Source organism: Galeopterus variegatus, unplaced genomic scaffold, assembly GCF_000696425.1.
Source record: "Galeopterus variegatus unplaced genomic scaffold, G_variegatus-3.0.2 Scaffold8522, whole genome shotgun sequence".
NCBI classification, from domain to species: Eukaryota; Metazoa; Chordata; class Mammalia; order Dermoptera; family Cynocephalidae; genus Galeopterus; species Galeopterus variegatus.
Genome location: NW_007734633.1, coordinates 39,939 through 60,476, shown reverse-complemented (window position 1 = coordinate 60,476; position 20,538 = coordinate 39,939). Strand labels below are relative to the sequence as shown.

At 29.9% G+C, this 20,538-nt stretch overlaps 1 protein-coding gene across 3 annotated transcripts in view; it reads right to left on the bottom strand.

Annotated features, from left to right (window-relative positions):
* The window catches only part of PCDH10 (protocadherin 10), a 38,856-nt gene that overhangs the window by 4,563 nt on the left and 13,755 nt on the right, over positions 1-20,538 (bottom strand). The window contains exons 4-5 of one of the 3 annotated variants that reach the window (XR_552068.1): positions 19,830-20,135; positions 8-91 (exon numbers count right to left, since the gene is read on the bottom strand). Coding sequence is in view for 2 of the 3 variants with exons in the window: in XM_008592947.1 (XP_008591169.1) it covers positions 13,102-13,142; positions 19,830-20,135 (347 nt within the window). In the remaining variant the exon portion in view is untranslated. Of the gene's footprint in view, positions 1-7; positions 92-12,664; positions 13,143-19,829; positions 20,136-20,538 lie in introns of those variants that run through there. The other 2 variants (XM_008592947.1, XM_008592949.1) reach the window with 2 other exon arrangements.

Below are 20,538 nucleotides of genomic sequence, written 5' to 3'. Positions count from 1 at the left end.
ATCGTACCCGCATGCCAGACCCACGTAGTGTCAAAATATTTTAGTGCTACATTGATTTCTAGTAGTCACAGTCTTTCTCTTGTTTGGGTTTCTGAAAATGACAATTTTGATATTTTATTTATTTATTTATTTTTTATTTTAATTTATCAATATACAATGTAGTTGATCTTCATATCCCATTGACATTTTTATAAATCAGTTTCGCATAGGAAATATATATATATATTACATACCAATCACCAATTATGTGGAAGTTAGCTTTTTAAGGTAATCTAGAAAACAATACTGTACTTCACTATTTATGCATGATCAGAGTATTTTATAAATGTGTGGCCCTTACATTTCTACAAATCTTTAGAAAATTTATGAATGAGTTATTATACATTTAACTTAATAAACTGTAAATTATATATATTAAACTATTACTTATTAGAGAAAACTGTGCCAGAAAGTGTTTATGAAGTTAAAATTTTAAAGATGACTGACATTTTCTAAGTCTAGTTTATTTCACTTTAAAAATTATACAAAAACCAAGTTTTTTATGGCCTACAAATTTTTTTAAAAAGTAAATTTATCCCTTAAAAATAATTAGTTTCCACATAAAATGGTTAAAGTTGAAGGGAGAAAAAGATATTATCAAATTTGTTCCAGTAAAATAAAGCATACTGGATTATGAAGAAGAATGCCAAGATTCAATTGTTTAGATTTTATAATTTTAAGTATTATGTTTATTTATAGTGAAAAAGGATGTTCCCTCTTACCTACCCATAATCTTCCTAACATTTAACCATGAGCACAATGAGAACAAAAATTGTATCTCCTGCATCAGTACCTAGCACAAAATAAACATGTTATAAAACTGTGCTGAAAGTCAAGATAGTTCAATTGGGATAAAAATCATATATATATATATAAAATATATATATATATAAAATTAAACATTAAATAATATAAGTGGACTGTTTTAATCCAGTGAATAGTTAACTACTCTTCTTTTAAACAAAAGCACAAACATGTTGATCAGTTCGCAGTTCAGTCCTTCTCTGGGATTTCCACTCATTTCAAGTATATTATCTAGTTATTAAATAATATAAGTGGACTGTTTTAATCCAGTGAATAGTTAACTACTCTTCTTTTAAACAAAGGCACAAACATGTTGATCAGTTCGCAGTTCAGTCCTTCTCTGGGATTTCCACTCATTTCAAGTATATTATCTAGTTATTTTTTTTTTTCTTAATTTGTTTTCCTTAATTCTCTCATTTATCTTTCCTCAAAAAGTCAGTTTCTGGCCAATAAAACATTTTTCCACTATTTCACCATTTAGCAGGCACATCAATTAAATCCGCAAAAGTCTGGCACAACCACTGACAGAAATTAAAGCAAAAATAAATATTGATGTGTATTGTGTAGTAAGTAGAATGTAAAGTAACCAAGACATATTTTGCTTTGTAATATCTTATGATATTATGAATTATAAAATGTGTTAGTCACGATATTGGACTGCAGGGTAGCTATTATGACTTACCTGGTCATAATGTTACAAAGAGTATTTTATAAGCAAACAGAAATTTTGCTCTTGTAAGAGCATTAAATTCTACTTTCCTATGTCTTTAGATTCAAATGATCTGTTTGATAAACTTCAGTATAAATAATTCAATATATTTTTATTCATATCAGAATTGAAAATTATTTAATATATTAGCATAGTGCAACCACAGGCATTCAAATTTATAAAATTAATAGGAGCAAATAACTACAGTGACCAAATAACTTACTGTTTAAACTGGACATTTTGGTGAGTGAAAGGGAGCACTATTAATAATTACACAAGATTTTGTGCTTTCCTGGAAAACCCAGTATATATGGTCATCCCATGAATAATATTACATTCATCAAGATAAGTTGAAGGCATTATTTACAGGCTGAAATTTTTTCTTTACAATATAAATACTTTTTTCTTAATAGTGTAAATCAGAAAATGCTGATATATAGGAAACATCGTTGTAGTAATTCAAAGACGAAAACTCAGGAGTGACCTATACTCAACCTATAAACTAATTTATTGTGTGAGAAACTAATTCATTGTACTGAAAATCTACATCTCAGTATAAATGCAGAAAGTAGTTATCGTAGCACAGATATAAATCAGTAAAATATTATTTCTAATTAGGTTAAAAGATTACTTATGGGAAAAGCGATTAGCATAGATATATGTTCATCTGATTTAGTATGGATGCAAAAGAAACATTAAAATGGTTGACAGTAAAGAGAACACGGAAGTTTAGCAAACGTTATACTAAATATATTAAAATAAATATTTAAGGACATATTTTAATTACTGCTTAGAGTTACTTGTGTGCTGCTTTTTTAATTTGAAGTCCACCTATTCCAGTAATTGTTTGAATAATATAATCACCTTTTATTAAATTTACTTCCTCCCACCTATCTGTTAATTCAGGCATGCATGAATAGGACAAATAGGAGAACTGAGGTTTAAGGTCAGAACAGATTAGATTGGGGAGAAGAGATTTCTTCCATTTCAGAAGCTAATCTCACATTTGTAAAGTATCACCAAATCAGAAATTGTTTATACTGTTACTAAAGTCATAGTCATATACATTTTATTTCAAAACCTTTATGAAGTGAGTTTGAACATTGAATAATCCTTATTTTTCTTTATCTACGGGTTAATGTTGGACAAGTAGAAAGCAAATATCATCTAATAAAATTTTGCCAAGGACAATTATTCCACAGTGTTAATATTGTGACTATACATTTGCTGATGTATTTCAGGCTAGGGAGAATGAGTCAAATTCATTGAATCCGTGCTTTCTGATGTTTTCCACATATATTTTGGAATTATAAAAGCATATGTGGAGAATATCTGCTTTTGCATTTCATTTCACAAGTGTGCTTTTTTCCAGCTATGCATCAGCATATGCAGGGAACTGATCACTTAATATGGATAAAGGTATTCTTTTAAGTCAAATCAAAAGTAAAATGGAAAGGACTGTTAATATTTCTTTTTAATTCTATTTAACTGAATTTATTCTTCATAGTGAATCACAGAAATGTCAGATTTAAGACACTTATATTAATGTCTGAACTACAAATACAAAGGACTCTTAATGGAAAATAGATATTTAAATATCTACCTTCATATAATTTACCACATATATAATGTTTTATAAAAATTTCATAATGTATATTTTTCTTTGTATTGTAAATCCTGCTGTTGCCATTTATAATTTGCAAAGTATAATATGAAACTGTGAAAAATAAAAACATTTAAACAAATCAAAAATTTAAGATATTAAACTGATTAGTGATGTAAAAAGAATGACTAACATGTATGTTGCAAAAATAATTGTTTAAAAAAAGTACTGATATACTATTTATACCATGTAATTGCCTGCAAAAATAATTTTATTTAATACATTAAAATGGCAGTTTAATAATTTGAATATTCACATTCTCATACTTGCATAGCAGGAAACAAAAATACTCTTTATATTTTATGACAGTAGAAACCACAGAAAGTGAAGCAATAAATTAAATTTATGAAGTAATCTAATCTGTTTCCATAACTGAAAGAAAGAACAGCCTTCAAACACCTCAGATGATTGAGACTCTCCACTATAGTGAAAAACTTCCAGAGGCTGAGATCAGTAACACACTCTGGAGCTCATTCAATGTTTAATTAGCCTCATGGTCAAGATACTTCTTTATAAAGTGAATCTGGCATACAGGAATTTGAACCCTTTACCCACTGTGAAAGTCAAAAACACCTGCTTCCTGTTCACTGTGCAAAAGTGTATCATGAACTTAAAGATAGATTAAAAGTGAGCCTCCATTAGTGGTTTGTCCAGTTAAATAATCAGTTCTTTTAACTTTGTTCGGTCTTATTCTTGAACTACTTTCGAGGACTTCCTTTAACATCTTTCTAAAGAATTTTTTTTCTGTTTAATCTTATATCCAGAAATGAGCATAGTAATGTTACCTATTAAAAGAGGGTAACTTCTTGATGTGTTTTTTACCTTCCATTTGAACGGTCATATTTGCTTTTATTTTTCAGATCATAAATCATATTCTTCTCACACAGAAAAAATCACAAATAGATTTTAATAAAATATATATATATATGTATGATAAAAAAAAGAAACCAGATTACACGTTGTGTTTTATTATGGATTATAAAAAGACTGAAAGCCTTCTGTCAATAAAATATTTTGTCCTTGTGCCCAATAATAATATTTTAGTGCAGAAAAAAACTTGAGTAATTATATTTAACTTGTAAGTTCACACTATCCTCATACTAAATTTAGTCTTTTCCTTTCATCAAACAGTATTCATGTTCATTCCAGCTTGACAGAGTTAAGGGATTATAGAATATACATGGAAAACTGTTGTTTGCTTGGATGAGGTAGTAATATGTAATATATACAAAGTTGATCACTCTTTTAGAAAGGAAAGTTTGTGAAATAAATCACTCGAATAATCTTTCAGGCCATTAATGTAGAAATACGTAGTAAAGCCACGTGTTTTTTTTTTTTTTTTTAGTTTAGTCTATATGTTAATATTGTGACTATACATTTGCTGATGTATTTCAGGCTAGGGAGAATGAGTCAAATTCATTGAATCCGTGCTTTCTGATGTTTTCCACATATATTTTGGAATTATAAAAGCATATGTGGAGAATATCTGCTTTTGCATTTCATTTCACAAGTGTGCTTCGTATAATGTATGCTATACGAAGTTATTACGCTCTGGTTTAAAAATTAATTTGTCCTCATTCTTTCTACTGGCAGGGTGTGTGCAATGACAGAATTTATTTGATAATCTGTAAGGTACCCTCCAGATCAAGTAGAATTGATATACTGTGAAATTTTACTACCAGTGAAAATTTCAAAATTTGTTGTTGCTCAGTGTCTATTTTTAAACAAAATTTTATGCTATGAAAAGGACTCAGCCTTGAAAACAGGGGCTTCTCTATCTGTCCACATGTGTAGTCCACAAGTGCTATGGTATACCATTACCATCACATAGCTTTGTATGAGAAATTAAGTCCCCTGAAATACAGATTCCGTTTACATAGAAGATCTACAGGCATTTAGAAATGTCTCTACGTATGCATGTGTTTGTATGTATGTGTGTGTGTGTTAGTAGTTTACATTCTCACAAAAATGATAGTACATTTACAGATAGTTCACCAAGAAATAGCTACTCTTTGGATTATTGCAACCATGTCAAATATTTCTGATATTATCAGTAGGGTAGATACAGTTATAGTAACTCAATTTTGTTTGGTTTAAAAATACTTATCTCTAATTGATTATATTAATGAAGAGTGCTTTCAACTATGACAGAAATTAGTGATAGTGTATTAACTCCTTTAGATAATACACTTTGAATATTGCTATCTGAATTCATCAGAGCAAGATATCTAAAAACACACAGTAATCATTTTTGAATTTTCCATCTAGAAACAAGAATTGTCAATATTCTAAAGATCTGTTTTAAAACACTAAACTATTAAACTTTAAAATTAAAATATTTGTTTAAAAAAAGCTAAGACAATGTGCTTACATAGAATTTAATACATTGAACTCATCTAGTTCAGATTTCTATAAGACTGTCAAAAATGATGCCGTGGAAGCTTAATAAATTTTCTCTGAGGGAAAATAATAGGACATGACCCAACTCAGGGTATTTTGGCTGCTATACGAGGTTCTTTTTGACAAACACAACCCCACTGCTTCATTTAGTATCTTAAAACCAAGTTTGGAGACTGAATTATTTTTTCACATTCTCTGATCCTACATTGGCATACATTTAGAAAATGTAAATCTAACATACATTGCTCTCCTTGTTTACAATATCACTGAAATTTTTTCTGGAATCCTTCATCATGATCCACTAAAATATGGAAACTGGTTTGTTCCAGAAATATTTGAAAATAGCATCCTTTACGTTTGCCATAAAGAAGTATCCTTGATACTTTCTTTTGTACCTTGATATTTCTTTTGAACATAATTCACTCAATTGTATCTTACTTTAATAACAACAGAGAATATTTCCATTTAAGCTAGAAAAATACCAGTATTTTCTGTATCTAAAGTTCTATCCAAGATATCCATATGTTCCTTTATAAAAAAATAAATGGTTTCCTGTTTTTGATAATTAAGAAGCTAATATTTACTAACATTTAAAGACTTATTTTTCAAGTGGTTTCCTTCAAAACAGCATTATAAGAAAACTAAATTAGCTCCTTCCCTGTAAGACTGAAATTAGCATTAATTTTCAAAGCAGAAGGCATGAAAAATACATGAATGAGAGTGGTCATTCCTGTAAATATAGAAATGCTGTACCTGTATGGACATATTTGAACCAAACAACATCATTGTATCACAATATTTACCCAAACTATGCACGATGTGTACAATTTCATTTTTACATGAAAACCAGGCATTAATTTTAGCAATGTAAGATGGTAAAAACATGAAAATAAATACATAATACCTTTATTTAAAAAAATATATATATATCCATGGATCTAACTTATTAACCACAAATGGCCTACTTAAACATGGGTAAGTTTTCAAAATCGTTTAATCACAATCTTAGAGAATTAAACAATGAAAATAAGTGTTAAATCTTCTGGACTGGTAAATAAAATATTTATAAACAATCTATCCAAGCATATTTTCAAAAAAGACATGCAATACAAACAACTTAGAAACTGTGTGTAAATGTTTGTCTATTTACTTATCATACATTCTTGATGATCTGTTCCCCAAACATAATTTGGTTACTTCTATATTAAAGCAAATCACAGATTAAAAGCAGGAAGGGCAGGCTCATAGGGTGTTTGAAAATACTGACACCAAAAGCTGACCACAAAGGAGGGACACAGAAAAAAACACCCTTACACTAAAGCAGGTCAGGAACCGCAAGACTACAAGTTTTGGTAACCCCTTGAGTAGGGTTGCCAGATAAAATACCAGTTGCGCTGTAATATTTGAATTTCAGATAAACAATAAAGATTTGTTAGTATATGTACTTACCATGCAAAATGTGGGTGTTCTGTATTTTTGTTAAATTTGGCAACCCTGTCCTCAAGGCATCTGCTTAATGATAGCACAGATGACACTACTTACCACTAAACCAAAAAAAAAAAAAAAAACTGTTCCACTAAGTTTTTTAATTTTGTAAGACTAGTTCATGTAATAAGCTCTCTACATATTTCCATAAAAATGATTTAAAATTAAGGTGTCACAGTTCAAAAGGAGACAAACAAAATTCAGTTATCTACAATAATTTATATTTAATGGCTAACTGCCTGATTATCATATCTGAGAATTATTTTAATTGCTTTTTAAATTGTTTCTTTGTATCATCATTAAATTTTTAACCCTGGTTTTTGAGTGAAGTCTTTGTTTTTTTGTGAGACAGTCATAGAATATTAAATAAAATGTTATTTCTTCTTTGCATAAAACATAACTTTCAATTACCTATCCTAAAATCCAAGCCTAGGTACACAATTTAGTTTTAGTTATAGCCTAGAAACTCATTACCACCTCATTCTCCCCCTTTCAATTTAATCTCTCATCAGATACTTAGAGATTTGAAAACCAAAGAGCAGTGAATCAAACATAGCTTTAAAAAAAATCACAAAAATGCTAAATTGTTGAAATGAGATTATAACATGCTTGCTAAAGATTAAATTCATTTTAGTTTTAGTCTAATTAGATGTCAAGATTTAGCTCCTTAAAGAGTTATATTACACAGTGAATCAAACATAGCTTTAAAAAAAATCACAAAAATGCTAAATTGTTGAAATGAGATTACAACATGCTTGCTAAAGATTAAATTCATTTTAGTTTTAGTCTAATTAGATGTCAAGATTTAGCTCCTTAAAGAGTTATATTACATTCTGTAACTTTAAACTTTGTGCTCAGTTAGGGTTCACCTTAATTATTGCAAATATTTAACTACATAGCAAAGTAAAAAAGTTGTTATATATTTACTGTCTATGAAAGGTATCACAATAAAGCCAAGAAAATGTCCAAATTTTAAATAATCAACCTTTGTTGGGGCTAGTAAAGGATTCTGGTCAAAAAGTATTGATAACATATAATTATATATAAAATATCTGTATCCTTATTAAAATATGACAAATGTCCAAACCTGCCTGCATATCTCATAATAAAATTATTGCAAATAAACAAAGTTTTGTAACATTACTTTTAAAAACTTAGCATTTGAGATACCCGTCAGTTGCTATAACACCATAAAACAAATATCTAAGAAAAAATTTGAACATAATTTATGCGGTAATGATGATGTGTAAGAAAACTATGTTCTTAAAGATAGTTACATGAAAACTTTGGGAACCTAAAGTCAGATAAATTGCCTCCAGCCATAGTTATCCAGTACTATCTGTAACCTCCTGTCCATAACCACATATCCACAATGGCTTCTCCTTTATGTTCTTGTTTAAGGTTACCTTATGTTTATGTAATAGTTACATATATGTTTGTAAATGTTGTGTGACAGAAAATTGCAAAGAAATAGCTTAGTGAAATTAGCAGTTAGTGATGGCAAAACATGAGATTAAAGGAGATGAGAAAAAACAAGTAATGTATCAGAAAAAGAAGAACAAAAGAACCAGCATGGTTAAGGCTAGAATAAAAACATGAAAATTATGGAAATGTGAAAGAAGATGAAATCCAGGGTAGAGTATTTAGGACTGGAAATGATTGTGATGTTTATTGTTTTTCTTCTTGTTGCTGACCTTTTTATTTTACATACAGAGACTACAGTAATAATATTTTTTATGTAAATCAGCATAGATGTCTACATGACTTTCTTAAAGAGAAAAGAAATGCACCTTGCTCCCTTTCAGGATGTTTCATTTATTGACTCATTGATAAATATAAGCATGAATAAGCATTTATTAGTGTCACTTTGCTCTAGACAGTTCTAGAACATGGGACTCTAAAACAAATACACATAGATTCTGCTCTGAAAAATTTATACAATACAATGGACAAATAACTATTTCACAAAATAGTTTAAAGACAGCAATTATACAAAAGAATCTATAAGAAGTTACAGGAAGAATGCATATATCTTCTTTGGGAAGGCTTCCTATTAAAATTAAAATTAGTTGTATCTTGATTGATCAGTAGGAGATGGCTGTGCATATGGGGAGAGGGTGCTTTTGCAGATGACAGAACATTCCAGAAGGAGAATAGAATGTGTAAACCTACAGGGCTTGAAGAAGTTGACAAATGATTAAGTTGCAAAGCAGAAAATGTAGGCAGGCCTTAAACAGCAAAGACTGTAAAATCTAATATGATCATTATTGTGGCTGCAGCAGAGTGCCTCTAAAAATTTTTAAAGAGGAGAATGTACGACTTGAATATCTTAGAGAAATACTCTAATTAATTAATAGTAGAAGGCACATGGAAAAGCAGGGGGGTTCCTCATTGATTTTGATGAGCTAGGCAGAAAGGACTGGATTTATAGAGCACAAAAGAATATATGTATGCCTTCTTTCAGATCCCAGCAAAGAACCAAGGGTTTGTACTTTCTATATCTGGAAATAGTCTGCATTCCAGCAAGTCTAAATCTTCAAAATATAACAAAACATTCTGTAGCCCAAAAGATTGCCTGGGTGTTTTGTGGCTAACTCAGTTCTAAGGATAATTGAGAAAGGAAGAAAGTGGTGAAATAAGCTGCTCAAAGAAGTGGTTCTGTCCCAATATCTCAAGCCTCAGGTTGTGTCAACAGCGATAAAAGCTAGGACCTATAGAAGAGCACTGGACATTTTTTTCATAACTTTTAATAAAGAAAAAAATAAGGCAGATAATGACTGTAGACTAATACTAAATTCACTGTGTAACTGTGAGACTGAATCTTTTCTTATATATGTAGAAGATTGTTTCTGTTTTTTTTCATAAGAACATAATTATATATAATATCATTAGACTTTGAAAGACAAAGGTGCACAAATATAAATATAAGGCTGAGTGAATCGGGTTTACCATATAACGAGTTTAGTGAAGAAAAAAGGAGGTAAGAAAATCTTCAGACTTTTATGTGTTCAAATACTGATCCATGGCAGCCATAGATCTCTTGGTATATCTTACAGAAAGACACAGTTTTTCATACTAATAGACTGTTTCTATTTACAGATCATCTGTGTCTCTCACACTGGGATATCAGAATTCTTTGGGGTAACAATATCCTTCCAAAGGTGAAAATTTACACTAATGGGCAAGTAAAATTGTTGAAATATAGATGAGTCAAACTGCATATGGACATTGGTTTGTATCACTTTTTAAATTTTTTGCTCTGAAGGAATATAAATCTTTTTTCTACAGCCATCAAATATAACACACTATTTACTATACTGAAATAAAAAGCTGTTGCTTCAAAAATGAATATTCTTTGTCAGATTATTTTTACTGTTTATTGTACATAATCAAGGATCTCTACTCATTGTAAACACACAAGTTAAGGAAAACAACAGGAATATAAAATTTTAAGTTATAATCATGCTTTGTGATTAACATCATCATTGAACAAATAAACCTTAATCTATGCTGGGCATTGTATGTTTGGTTATATAATATCTGTTCCATTGGTTTCATGAATAAAAAAGAAAAATAGGGATTCTGTACTTTTAAAACATGTATTATATGAAAGAATATATATATACATATATATATTCCAAATGTTCTTTTCACAATATATCACTATTTTACATTTGCAGTCTGATTTTTCTCTGGGAGTAAAAGAGAACATAATTATTTCTATTTAAGCCCAGAATTTTAATTTTGCCCATATTCAGGCCGATGTTATTGTTCCAATTTTAACTGAATATATGGTTGTCTCGAACACTTAATGAGGCACTCACTGCTTTAAATATATTAAATAATTTAATCTCCACAGTGAGCTTTTGTGGATCTATGTCACATATGAGGAAAATGAGTTACAGGAAGGTTAAGGAAATTACAGAGGTCACACAGTTAGTAACTGGCAGGATCAGTATTTGAACCCTGGCAGACTGGCCCCATATCTCGACCTCTTAATGCACCACATCACTTTTTCTGATATGAGGACATGTACAAAGACCACTCATAAATCCACAGCAGGCTGAGTCCACAGGAAGTAAATTCATACTTTGAGAACAAGATAAAAAGTAATTTCTTCTAAAATTAAAAGTTCCAAGTTATAATAGAGTGAAAAGGATAAAAGTAGTTATCTTAGGAAAACTTCTTATGAAAGCAACAAGGCTATTTTTCAAGTATTTACTAAGAATATCACAATCCAACCAGGCGCGTTGTGCTTCATGTACATTGTAAAGGAATTTGAAAACTTTTCACTAGTACCACAATACCCTCTTTTCCATGGGGAGTACCTTCCAAGAGCCTCAGTAAATTCCTGAAATTGCAGATGGTACTGAATCCTATGTATATATATCATAATTTTCCTATATATACTTACCTATATTGTAGTTTAATTCATAAATTACACATAGTAACAGATTGATAACAATAACTAATAATAAAATAGAACAATTATAACAATATACTGTAATAAAAGTTATGTGAATGTGGTTTCTCTTTAAATATATCTCTCAAAATATTTTACTCTACTCACCCCTCTTCTTCTCATGACCTGTTGATCTGATAACCTATATGGGTACTAAGTGACTACTGGGCAGGTAGCTTATGCAGTGTGGATACAGTGCACAAAGGGATGATTCACGTCCTGAGCAGATGGAGCAGAATGGCCACGAGATTTTATCTTGCTACTCAGAATGGCATGCAATTTAAAACTTATGGATTGTTTATTTCTAAAATTTTTCTAAAATAAATTTTCATTTAATATTCTCAGACAACAATAGAATGTGGGTAACTGATACTATGGAAAGTGAAACTACAGATATGGGGGGGACTGTTGTACTGTAATATGCCCAAGTTTGGTTTATTCATTTTTTTCTAAAAAAATTATCTGAAAGGAAGGTTAGTAGTTTGCATGAGGTTTAGGGGAGACAAGGGAGATACTCTGGTGTTAAAGATAATCACAGTCTGCTGTTTCTCTGGCAATTGATGGATATAGTTAAAAATTAAATTTAACTGATTAAAAATATAATGCTACCGTGTGGGACATATATGTATATGAGTGTATCCATACAACTGAATAGTTAAACTAGAATATAGAAAATAAATTTATAATCACTTGTTAAACTCAATGACTTAAAGCTATCATTGATAAGTTAGATTAACATTCTATTGCACATATATAGACACTTTATCAAAATTAAGTTTAAATATTGTCTCTCCAATCCATACAGGTAAAAGAAATGTATCTCTAAAAGAAAGAATAGGGTAAGTGCCTTGCTATTTAACATACGTAATGAATACATATAATTTCATATAATGTATCAATTATAGAATCAGAAATAAAATCCTGATTTTTATCTGCAAAATTTCTAGCTTACGATTTGTTTCTATCCGTGTCCTTTGGTACGTAAATTACATTTTGTTATTCAATGTTTTCGAATCTCCTACTCTCACTCCACCTAAACTGAAGTGGATCAAGCTTTGCAGTGATTAGAAAGTCTTATTGGTCCTCAATATAACACTTCAAAGATTTTGCTGTGCTATAGAAATCATTAAAGTCACACAGATGTGCTGAGTTTAGTCTTCATTTAGTAATAATATTTAATCTTGAACAATGAATCTCACAGTCTGAAACAGTTTCCAAGCTATATTATATAAATGAAGCTATCTAACTCTTACTCGAAGGATTTCAAAAGACGCAGACTCATCCAAAAAAAGTCTGGCACATCGAGTGTTGAATGATGTTTAATTATATTTATAGGCAATTGAATTTATATATTTCAGACTATTTACAATATCTTTATAACTTAATGCATTTAATCTTTGAGTCATGAATCTTCAGTGTGATAAGAAGGGGAAAAAAACTTCGAAGTAGATATTCCTTTTCATTGAATAATTCTATTTATATTTTAATTGATAATCTTCTTTTGTCAGGCTCATATGATGGACAAATGCATACATGGGTTTACTTCCAATTTACAAAATAAGAAAGATGATGGAAATGATCTGTAACATAAAATAAGGTATACAAATAATATTAATGTGCTAAATGTTAACTCAATAAAATGCAAAGTATGCATGAAATAAATTGCTTTCAATAACAGATGAAGACTCAGACTGAACAACTGTAAGATATTAAATAAAAATATAAATAACTTTTATCAATTAAGTTTCTCCAAAAACATTTAAAGCACAATATTTTATATATTTTAACCATATATCTGTGAACTCAAAAACATAATTAAGAATATGCAAATAAATAACTCCTGCATGGAAATTATGTAAGGAAAAAAAGTGACTAAAGCAAAGGAAGCTACCTACTAGTTGCTAGTAAATAAAATGTATAAAAGAAAGATGGTCTCACAGACTGGGTAAGAAAATTGCATAGTTAAAATTCCAAGAGAGCTAAAAAATATGAACAATGGAACTTTTTAGAATATGAAATAAGTTCTTAGAACAAATCAAAAGAATCTTAGAATCTCAAAGTATTGAAAAATTCCATCATATTTTACAAAACACTCAGTTTAGGTGCATTTCAATATCTTGAATTAGTTCAAATTCTACTTCCCCTCACAAAAAATCTGTAGGTACTAGCCAGAGAAAATATAACTAATTTAAAACATAGCAAAAATTTTGAAATAAAAGAAGAAAGCTTGCTTAGAGATACCAAAAACTATTTGTGTGCAGACCTGTGCATAAATGAATGAATGAATGATGACAGCATTAAACAAAATATGGGTATGTTAAAAAATGCCCATTCACTCATTTGTTCATTTTTTATAACATAATTATTTAGCATTTGTTATATTCATAGCTAGGTAATGAGTCTAAAGATGTTAAGATAGTAATTATACCAAGTTTGTGTGGGGGAAACACAGCAGAGCAGAAGCAGATTTTAGCCATGCTAATAAATTGTGAGAAAGTACTTGCAAAAATAGTACTTAATAATGGTCATGTAAGTTATGTTTTTAGAATATGAAGGTGTAGGTAAACCACAGATCATGTCATCAAAATGAAGTTAATTCAGTTTGATGTAATATTACAATGGCACTTTAGATATTGCAGAGAATTATAAAGATAATAAGTATGTTGATAAATGAAAATATACAACCGTTCTTCTACAAGGAGAACAGATACTTCTTGGATATAAACTAATTCCAAATCAACCAAACGTACAAATTTTAAATAAAATGAAACAAGTCATGAAGAAGCTCTGATGTCTGAATAAGTAAAAGGCAAATTGCCTACAGAAATGGCCAGATGTACAGATAAAGAATGAACTGCTCTGTTTCGAACAAGGGTACTTCAAAAAGTTCCTGAAAAGATTTGTATTACCATTCAACTCTATTTTCCATGAACTTTTTGAAGTACCCTTGTATCTGCACCTCAGGATTTTTATTGCTTTCACTTTAAATTATATTAATTGAGATAAACCTCTACCCAAAAAGAAGAGGAAACAAAATAATTTATTTAATGTTATAGATCAATTGCTGCATCAGTTAACTGCAGTAATGATATGAACTGTGAATACATTACAATCTTCCAGAGAAGTAGAATATAATAAAATTCAGTGAATATTAAATTCTAACAGTAGATATAGAGAGAGTATGAACAAGAGTTGAGTTTTTGTTCTGGTTCTGAGTTATCATTTGTTTCCTGCTCATTCAGTTGAGGTGAGTAAACTATTTTGATTATAAGAAATATATTCACAATTCCTGAGTAAAGGAATTTAATAAAAAAAGAATGATTAGTATAATTCTAATACCAGAGATTAATCACAGAGAGAAAAACTAAAAAAGTGAGAGAATTAGGTTCACAAATATAGATGTATATGAAGAATAGTTGGAGAACAATAAAAACTCAGAAATAAATTATAAATAAGTAGCACAACTTTTAGGAAAAGTGAACAGGTTAACATATCTAGTAGCAAAAAAAAATTCTTAAAAAGATGCCCATTCATTTAGTAATGTATGGGCCTATGTGACAGAAATGCTAAAAAGGCTTTAGGTAAATACTTATTTGTGGACTTTTTAACATTGGATGGTGATGCTATATTTATGACATTGGAGGAATACACAAATCCCAGAGAAAACACTTCACGGGGGGGGCGGGGGGGGATGTAAACATAAGGGTAATATGTACCAAACGTCTTATTTTGAATTCTATATATGCTCTTACCACACTATTGAGTTCACCAAATTATGAAAACTCACAGGAAGCAGACAGAGATAACGAAGGAATGAAAGAAATGTTACTAAACAAAACATGTTACAATTCCAATCAACACAAAACTTGAAGTGCTCATAGACATAATATAGATGCCTAAAAGAATTTTCCCCAAATGAGGTTTACTTTAAAGATGTCTAGGCAAAGTGTCAGTAATGTTTTAAAGGCAATGTTCCAAAATTTCACATCTTTTCTTTTGTTGTGGGTTAGTAGAGTTAAAATTTCAAAAGGGCTCACAGCCAAAGTGATTTTTTTTCTGGCAAGATGTCTAGGCAAAGTGTCAGTAATGTTTTAAAGGCAATGTTCCAAAATTTCACATCTTTCTTTTGTTGTGGGTTAGTAGAGTTAAAATTTCAAAAGGGCTCACAGCCAAAGTGATTTTTTTTCTGGCGTACACGGACTAGTCTAAATTTTGTATAATATAAAGGCAGGATGGATCGTGACATATTCAATAAATGGTTCCCTCTAGTCCTACAATTCTAGAAAATCCTATGGATTTAGAAAATTAACAAGTCATTGTGTCAATGTAGTTTTATACTTTGTTCAATATAATTTATTATTGTATGACCCCTGAAAAAAGGATTTTCACAAATATATTTTAGATGAAATCATTGATTATTTATCTCACGACTGTCTTCAGTTTTTAGGGATTGGTTATGCTTAGAAACCAACATCTTTCAAAGTAAATCCTTATTTCTTTTTAACTGTGTTGTATAGGCTGATTGAAACTAAAAGACATACTCATTCACTGACAAAAATCTTAGAGACAATCAAAGTATAAAGTCAAAATCATAAGCGAGAATAACTACAAAAAATATGAGTGTATTGTTTTAACTACTGGAGTTTCTCTAAATTATATTAATAATGTAGCTTTTATCAGTTATATTCTTGAACTGAAATTAATTTTATGCTTTTTATTTGTGGAGACTATCCAGATTGTTTTATATGTAATTTATTACGTCGTTTGAAAGACTAAATTGTTTTAAATAAGATGTGTAAAATTCTAAACAAATCCTTGAAATCTTCATGATAAAAATGCAATGTTATTTTAAACCTTCTGAAAATATTTTGTTTTATCTTAATATTCTTTAAAGTGCTGAAAGAAATTATTAATTTTATTAAAGTTAAAGTGGCATTTTAGTATTTTTTAAATTACTGTAAAAATTATAGGTAAAACTAAGCTAAAATAAATTAACATCTTCAAGTAAATCTAAATATATTGTTTTGAATATATGACCATATTCTACATGTTTAAATTTATTTTCTCAATCTTTCAGTGTATCACTTGTTCCCTATCAAGTATTAGCAAACTATAACATTATAACAAAAATAAGAGAAAGCAAACTCATAAAGTACTTAAGACTAACTTGACAAGCATTAATTGATGTGTTCAAAATTACTCCTCATTAAAAAAAATGTTTCATTTTATTAAATGCATTACGTATACTCTTCATGGATCTTTTCTTATATATTACATAAAGAAGAAAACATGACTGTATTTAGGCATTTTTGTAAAACCCAAAAGCATATTTTTTAACACATGCATATATACCTAGTTCTGTGTAAAAGTTGGTATCTTACAGTATTTAATTTTAACTTTAGCAGTAAGAGGTATAGAAATGGAAAGTTCTTGGTACAAACAATGATCTCATTTGTATTTTTAAGCATATCACTAGTTCCCTGTCATTATATAAATATTACCATTTCACTTTGTTAGGCTTTTTTAGATTTACAAAAAAACTAAATACACAGCTACTTCTCTGAACATCAAAATGTACACTATGTTCATTATAAAACTAAATGCATGTTTAGCAAAAGAAAAGCTGCAACCTCAATAATTACTTAAACATTCTGATTAAAAGCAAGTAATTAGTGTCAATTTTTAGCTTTTCTAATTACATAAGGGATTTGCTTTTTAATTTAGATGAGAATATTTCCATTCTTGATGATAAACAACACAAGTACTAAAAACTAGCACCATATGAATGGGGGAGGGGCAGGAATAGTTTTGATTTATACTTTGTATTATTAGATTAATCATAAAATTGAACATGCCTACCGAGTAGAGCCATGATGTAAATTTAAAGATAACTGTATGAATCTTGGATGATATTAAACACCAGAAGCTTATTTTTAAAAAAATAGTTTAAAGTTGTGATAAAGTTGTATGAAGAACTAAGAAGAGCATAAGTAAAACAACAAAATAGCTATTTTTCTGCTAATTTTCCATCCAGGTCACACTTCAACTCAAACCCTAAATTCTGAGGAGTGTGAGCTGGCTGAAACAGATAAACTCTTATTAAAATCTAATTTATTCCAACACATATATGTGAATAATATGCAAACAAATCAACAATTTTTTTTGGTAAAATAATGCTTGCATTCTTTGATTTTTACCAACACACATAATTGCTAATGAATTTCATGATCCTGAAGTCAGGTTTCTAAATGAAAATACTAGATTCTTAAAAGTAGAGACATTCGTGTTAAAATATCTGTGGCATTAATATTTTCTTAATGAAAATTATTACTGTGATTCTCTAAATTAAAAAAAAGAAAAACTAATCAGTGCAGAAAAGACATTTGTAGATGTTTAAAATTTCAGTTCTATATGCAAGTGTAATTTCACCAAGATTAGTACTCAGAGCAAAAGAAGGCAAATTGATTTTCCACTCTATTTGGAGTAGATTTATTTGTTAATATATGCTAAAATCAAATATTTGTATTTATAAAAATACACATTTTAATTACTCTAAATAATATGCCATTTCTCTTTCTACCTTGAAATAACTGATAATGCATTTCTATAAGGTATCTAAGTTGAAGTGAAACTATGGTTAAACATGCTGTTTAAAATTTAGAAAAGTTTTACTTCCAAAAATAAGTAAAATTTTAAATCCAGAATTCAATTTGAGAGGTAAAGACCACATCAGAGTCATCACTTATTAAAATTTGATTTCAGGCTACTTAAATTCACTAGTACGTGTAGATGTGTGAGTTAAACTTTAGCCCTTTAGCATCCAAATTACACCTTAGGCATCTCAGTGCTTTCTTTTTTTAAAAAAGTAATTGTATATCATAACTTTAAAATATAAAGCAAAACACATATCAATGATTTATAGGGAGACAAAATTATTTGGTTCCGAAGTGATAAAGTACTACATCATAGGGTATTGGAGTTAAAATAATTTGAAAATCTGAACTCAGTCCTTCATAAAACAGGATTTGATCACTGTTGTCATCATAATGTATACATCTGATGAAATACCCACTAATTTTCATATGACACTTGCGTATTCTCACAATCAATGTCCAGATTATTAGCCATGTCCTCAATGAATTCAGTCCATGCCTTTCATATTGTAGATTCATAAGGGCTAAGATATATGTTCTTTTTTTTTTTTTTTTCTTTCCTTTAAGGTTTAAATTGTTTTTTTCCTTCCCATTTCATCAGTCATAAAAGAAATGATACTTCTACAATCTGTCCCATCCTTTGTTTCTAGCTTATGATTCTATGATATTTTTGCACTAGAAGATGAAAGAAAACATCATGTACGATGGATTTGCTATACAAGACAAAAGTCATTTGATTGAGTTGTTATGAGTTTTACCTTTTTTCAAATGTTATTTATGTGGTTTGACCAAGACATTGATTGAATTGCCAGTAATACTTATCCATTCACTAAAAGGAAAAGATTCCTACCTAGCAGAGAATAAGTGGGATAATTTCATTACCAAGATCCTCAAAGGAAATATATTACAGACTCTCAAAGCATCTTTATTGTTCACAATTATTGTATCAAATAATTCACTTAGAGAATATGATCTCAATATTGAAAGAGCTGAGTATAATTATCAATGTCTCAATGTTAGAAGAACCTATTATTTTCAATAAATGAAGAATATTGCTGTACTGATATGATTCTATTGAGTTCCTCTAATTCTGATCAGAGACTTGAATCCAAACCAACATATTACTAAATCATCTTGAATAGTTAAAATGATGCCTACACTGCTTTCTGGAATTGGTTTGAGGTGTTTAAAATTGCATGATAAAGGATGATTAAGCAATAATGCTGGTATCAATAAGAAAATGAGATCTCTTAGTGACTCAAGTGTCAAGAGATAAGTTCTTCCACCTTAATTTAACCCTTCAAAACACACAGAAATCAAGTAAGCGAAAGTGCAATATTCGAAGGAAATATGAAGGACGTTTAAAAAATGCTTTCTTCAATAAAAGCAAAATCAGTGTTTTAGTGTTGTCAACACAAATGTCCTAACACAGGAACCTATCTTTCTGTTAAGTAAATTCACTTTTCCATACCCAAGTGCCGCCTGCATCCAAAAGTCACTTTTATCCTTGTTTCTAAAAGCAACCTGAACTCTATTTTTATCAAGAAGAATGGACTGTTGAACTTTATTTCCTCAAAGGGAATACTTTCATACATCCTTTGGTATAATACTTACTCAAATATGGTGGTTTGTAAGGCGCTCGGGTATTAGACAGCAGTCCATCCAGCTCCTTTCTCTCCAGCGTGCTGTGAAGGGCCTTCTCTTTGCCGAAGGTGGAGAAAGACCTCTCTGCCCCAGGCTGGGCTTCTGGAGTTTCAAACACCTCTGTGTCTGGAACAGAGTCCATGCCGGGAACATGGAGATTGCTGCGATAATCGGCAGCCTGGCGTCCATCAGAAGGGACAAAAGAAGGCATCCAGCACCGATCTGAGTGGCCCAGTGCTTTACATTCCTCAGTGCAGTTGGAGAAGAGATCCATGCCTATAAGCAGAAAAAAAGAAACTACAGACGGAGTCTTCATCCACATAACCAGACACTTAGTGGTGAAAGATTAGAGGTAGCATAAAGAGTGATGGACGAAGGTGCCCACAAATTTTTCTTAACCAGACAGGAACCAAAAATCTCTTTGTGTCATTATGTTCATCACTTTAAGAAGAGAAGATAATTATCAAATGTAAAGAGGGTTCTGAGATAGATGTTTCTAAACTACTCCGAGTATTGGGGGGAAAATGTTGGCTCTAAACTATTTAAATGACTAGGAACTAGTGAATAGGAAATGAATCATAACAGAGAAAACCATACGTAAAGTCTTCATAATCTATAATCCCTAATAAGTCATTTGACATTTTTTTCTTAGAGACAAAAATAGAAGAAATATGCCAAG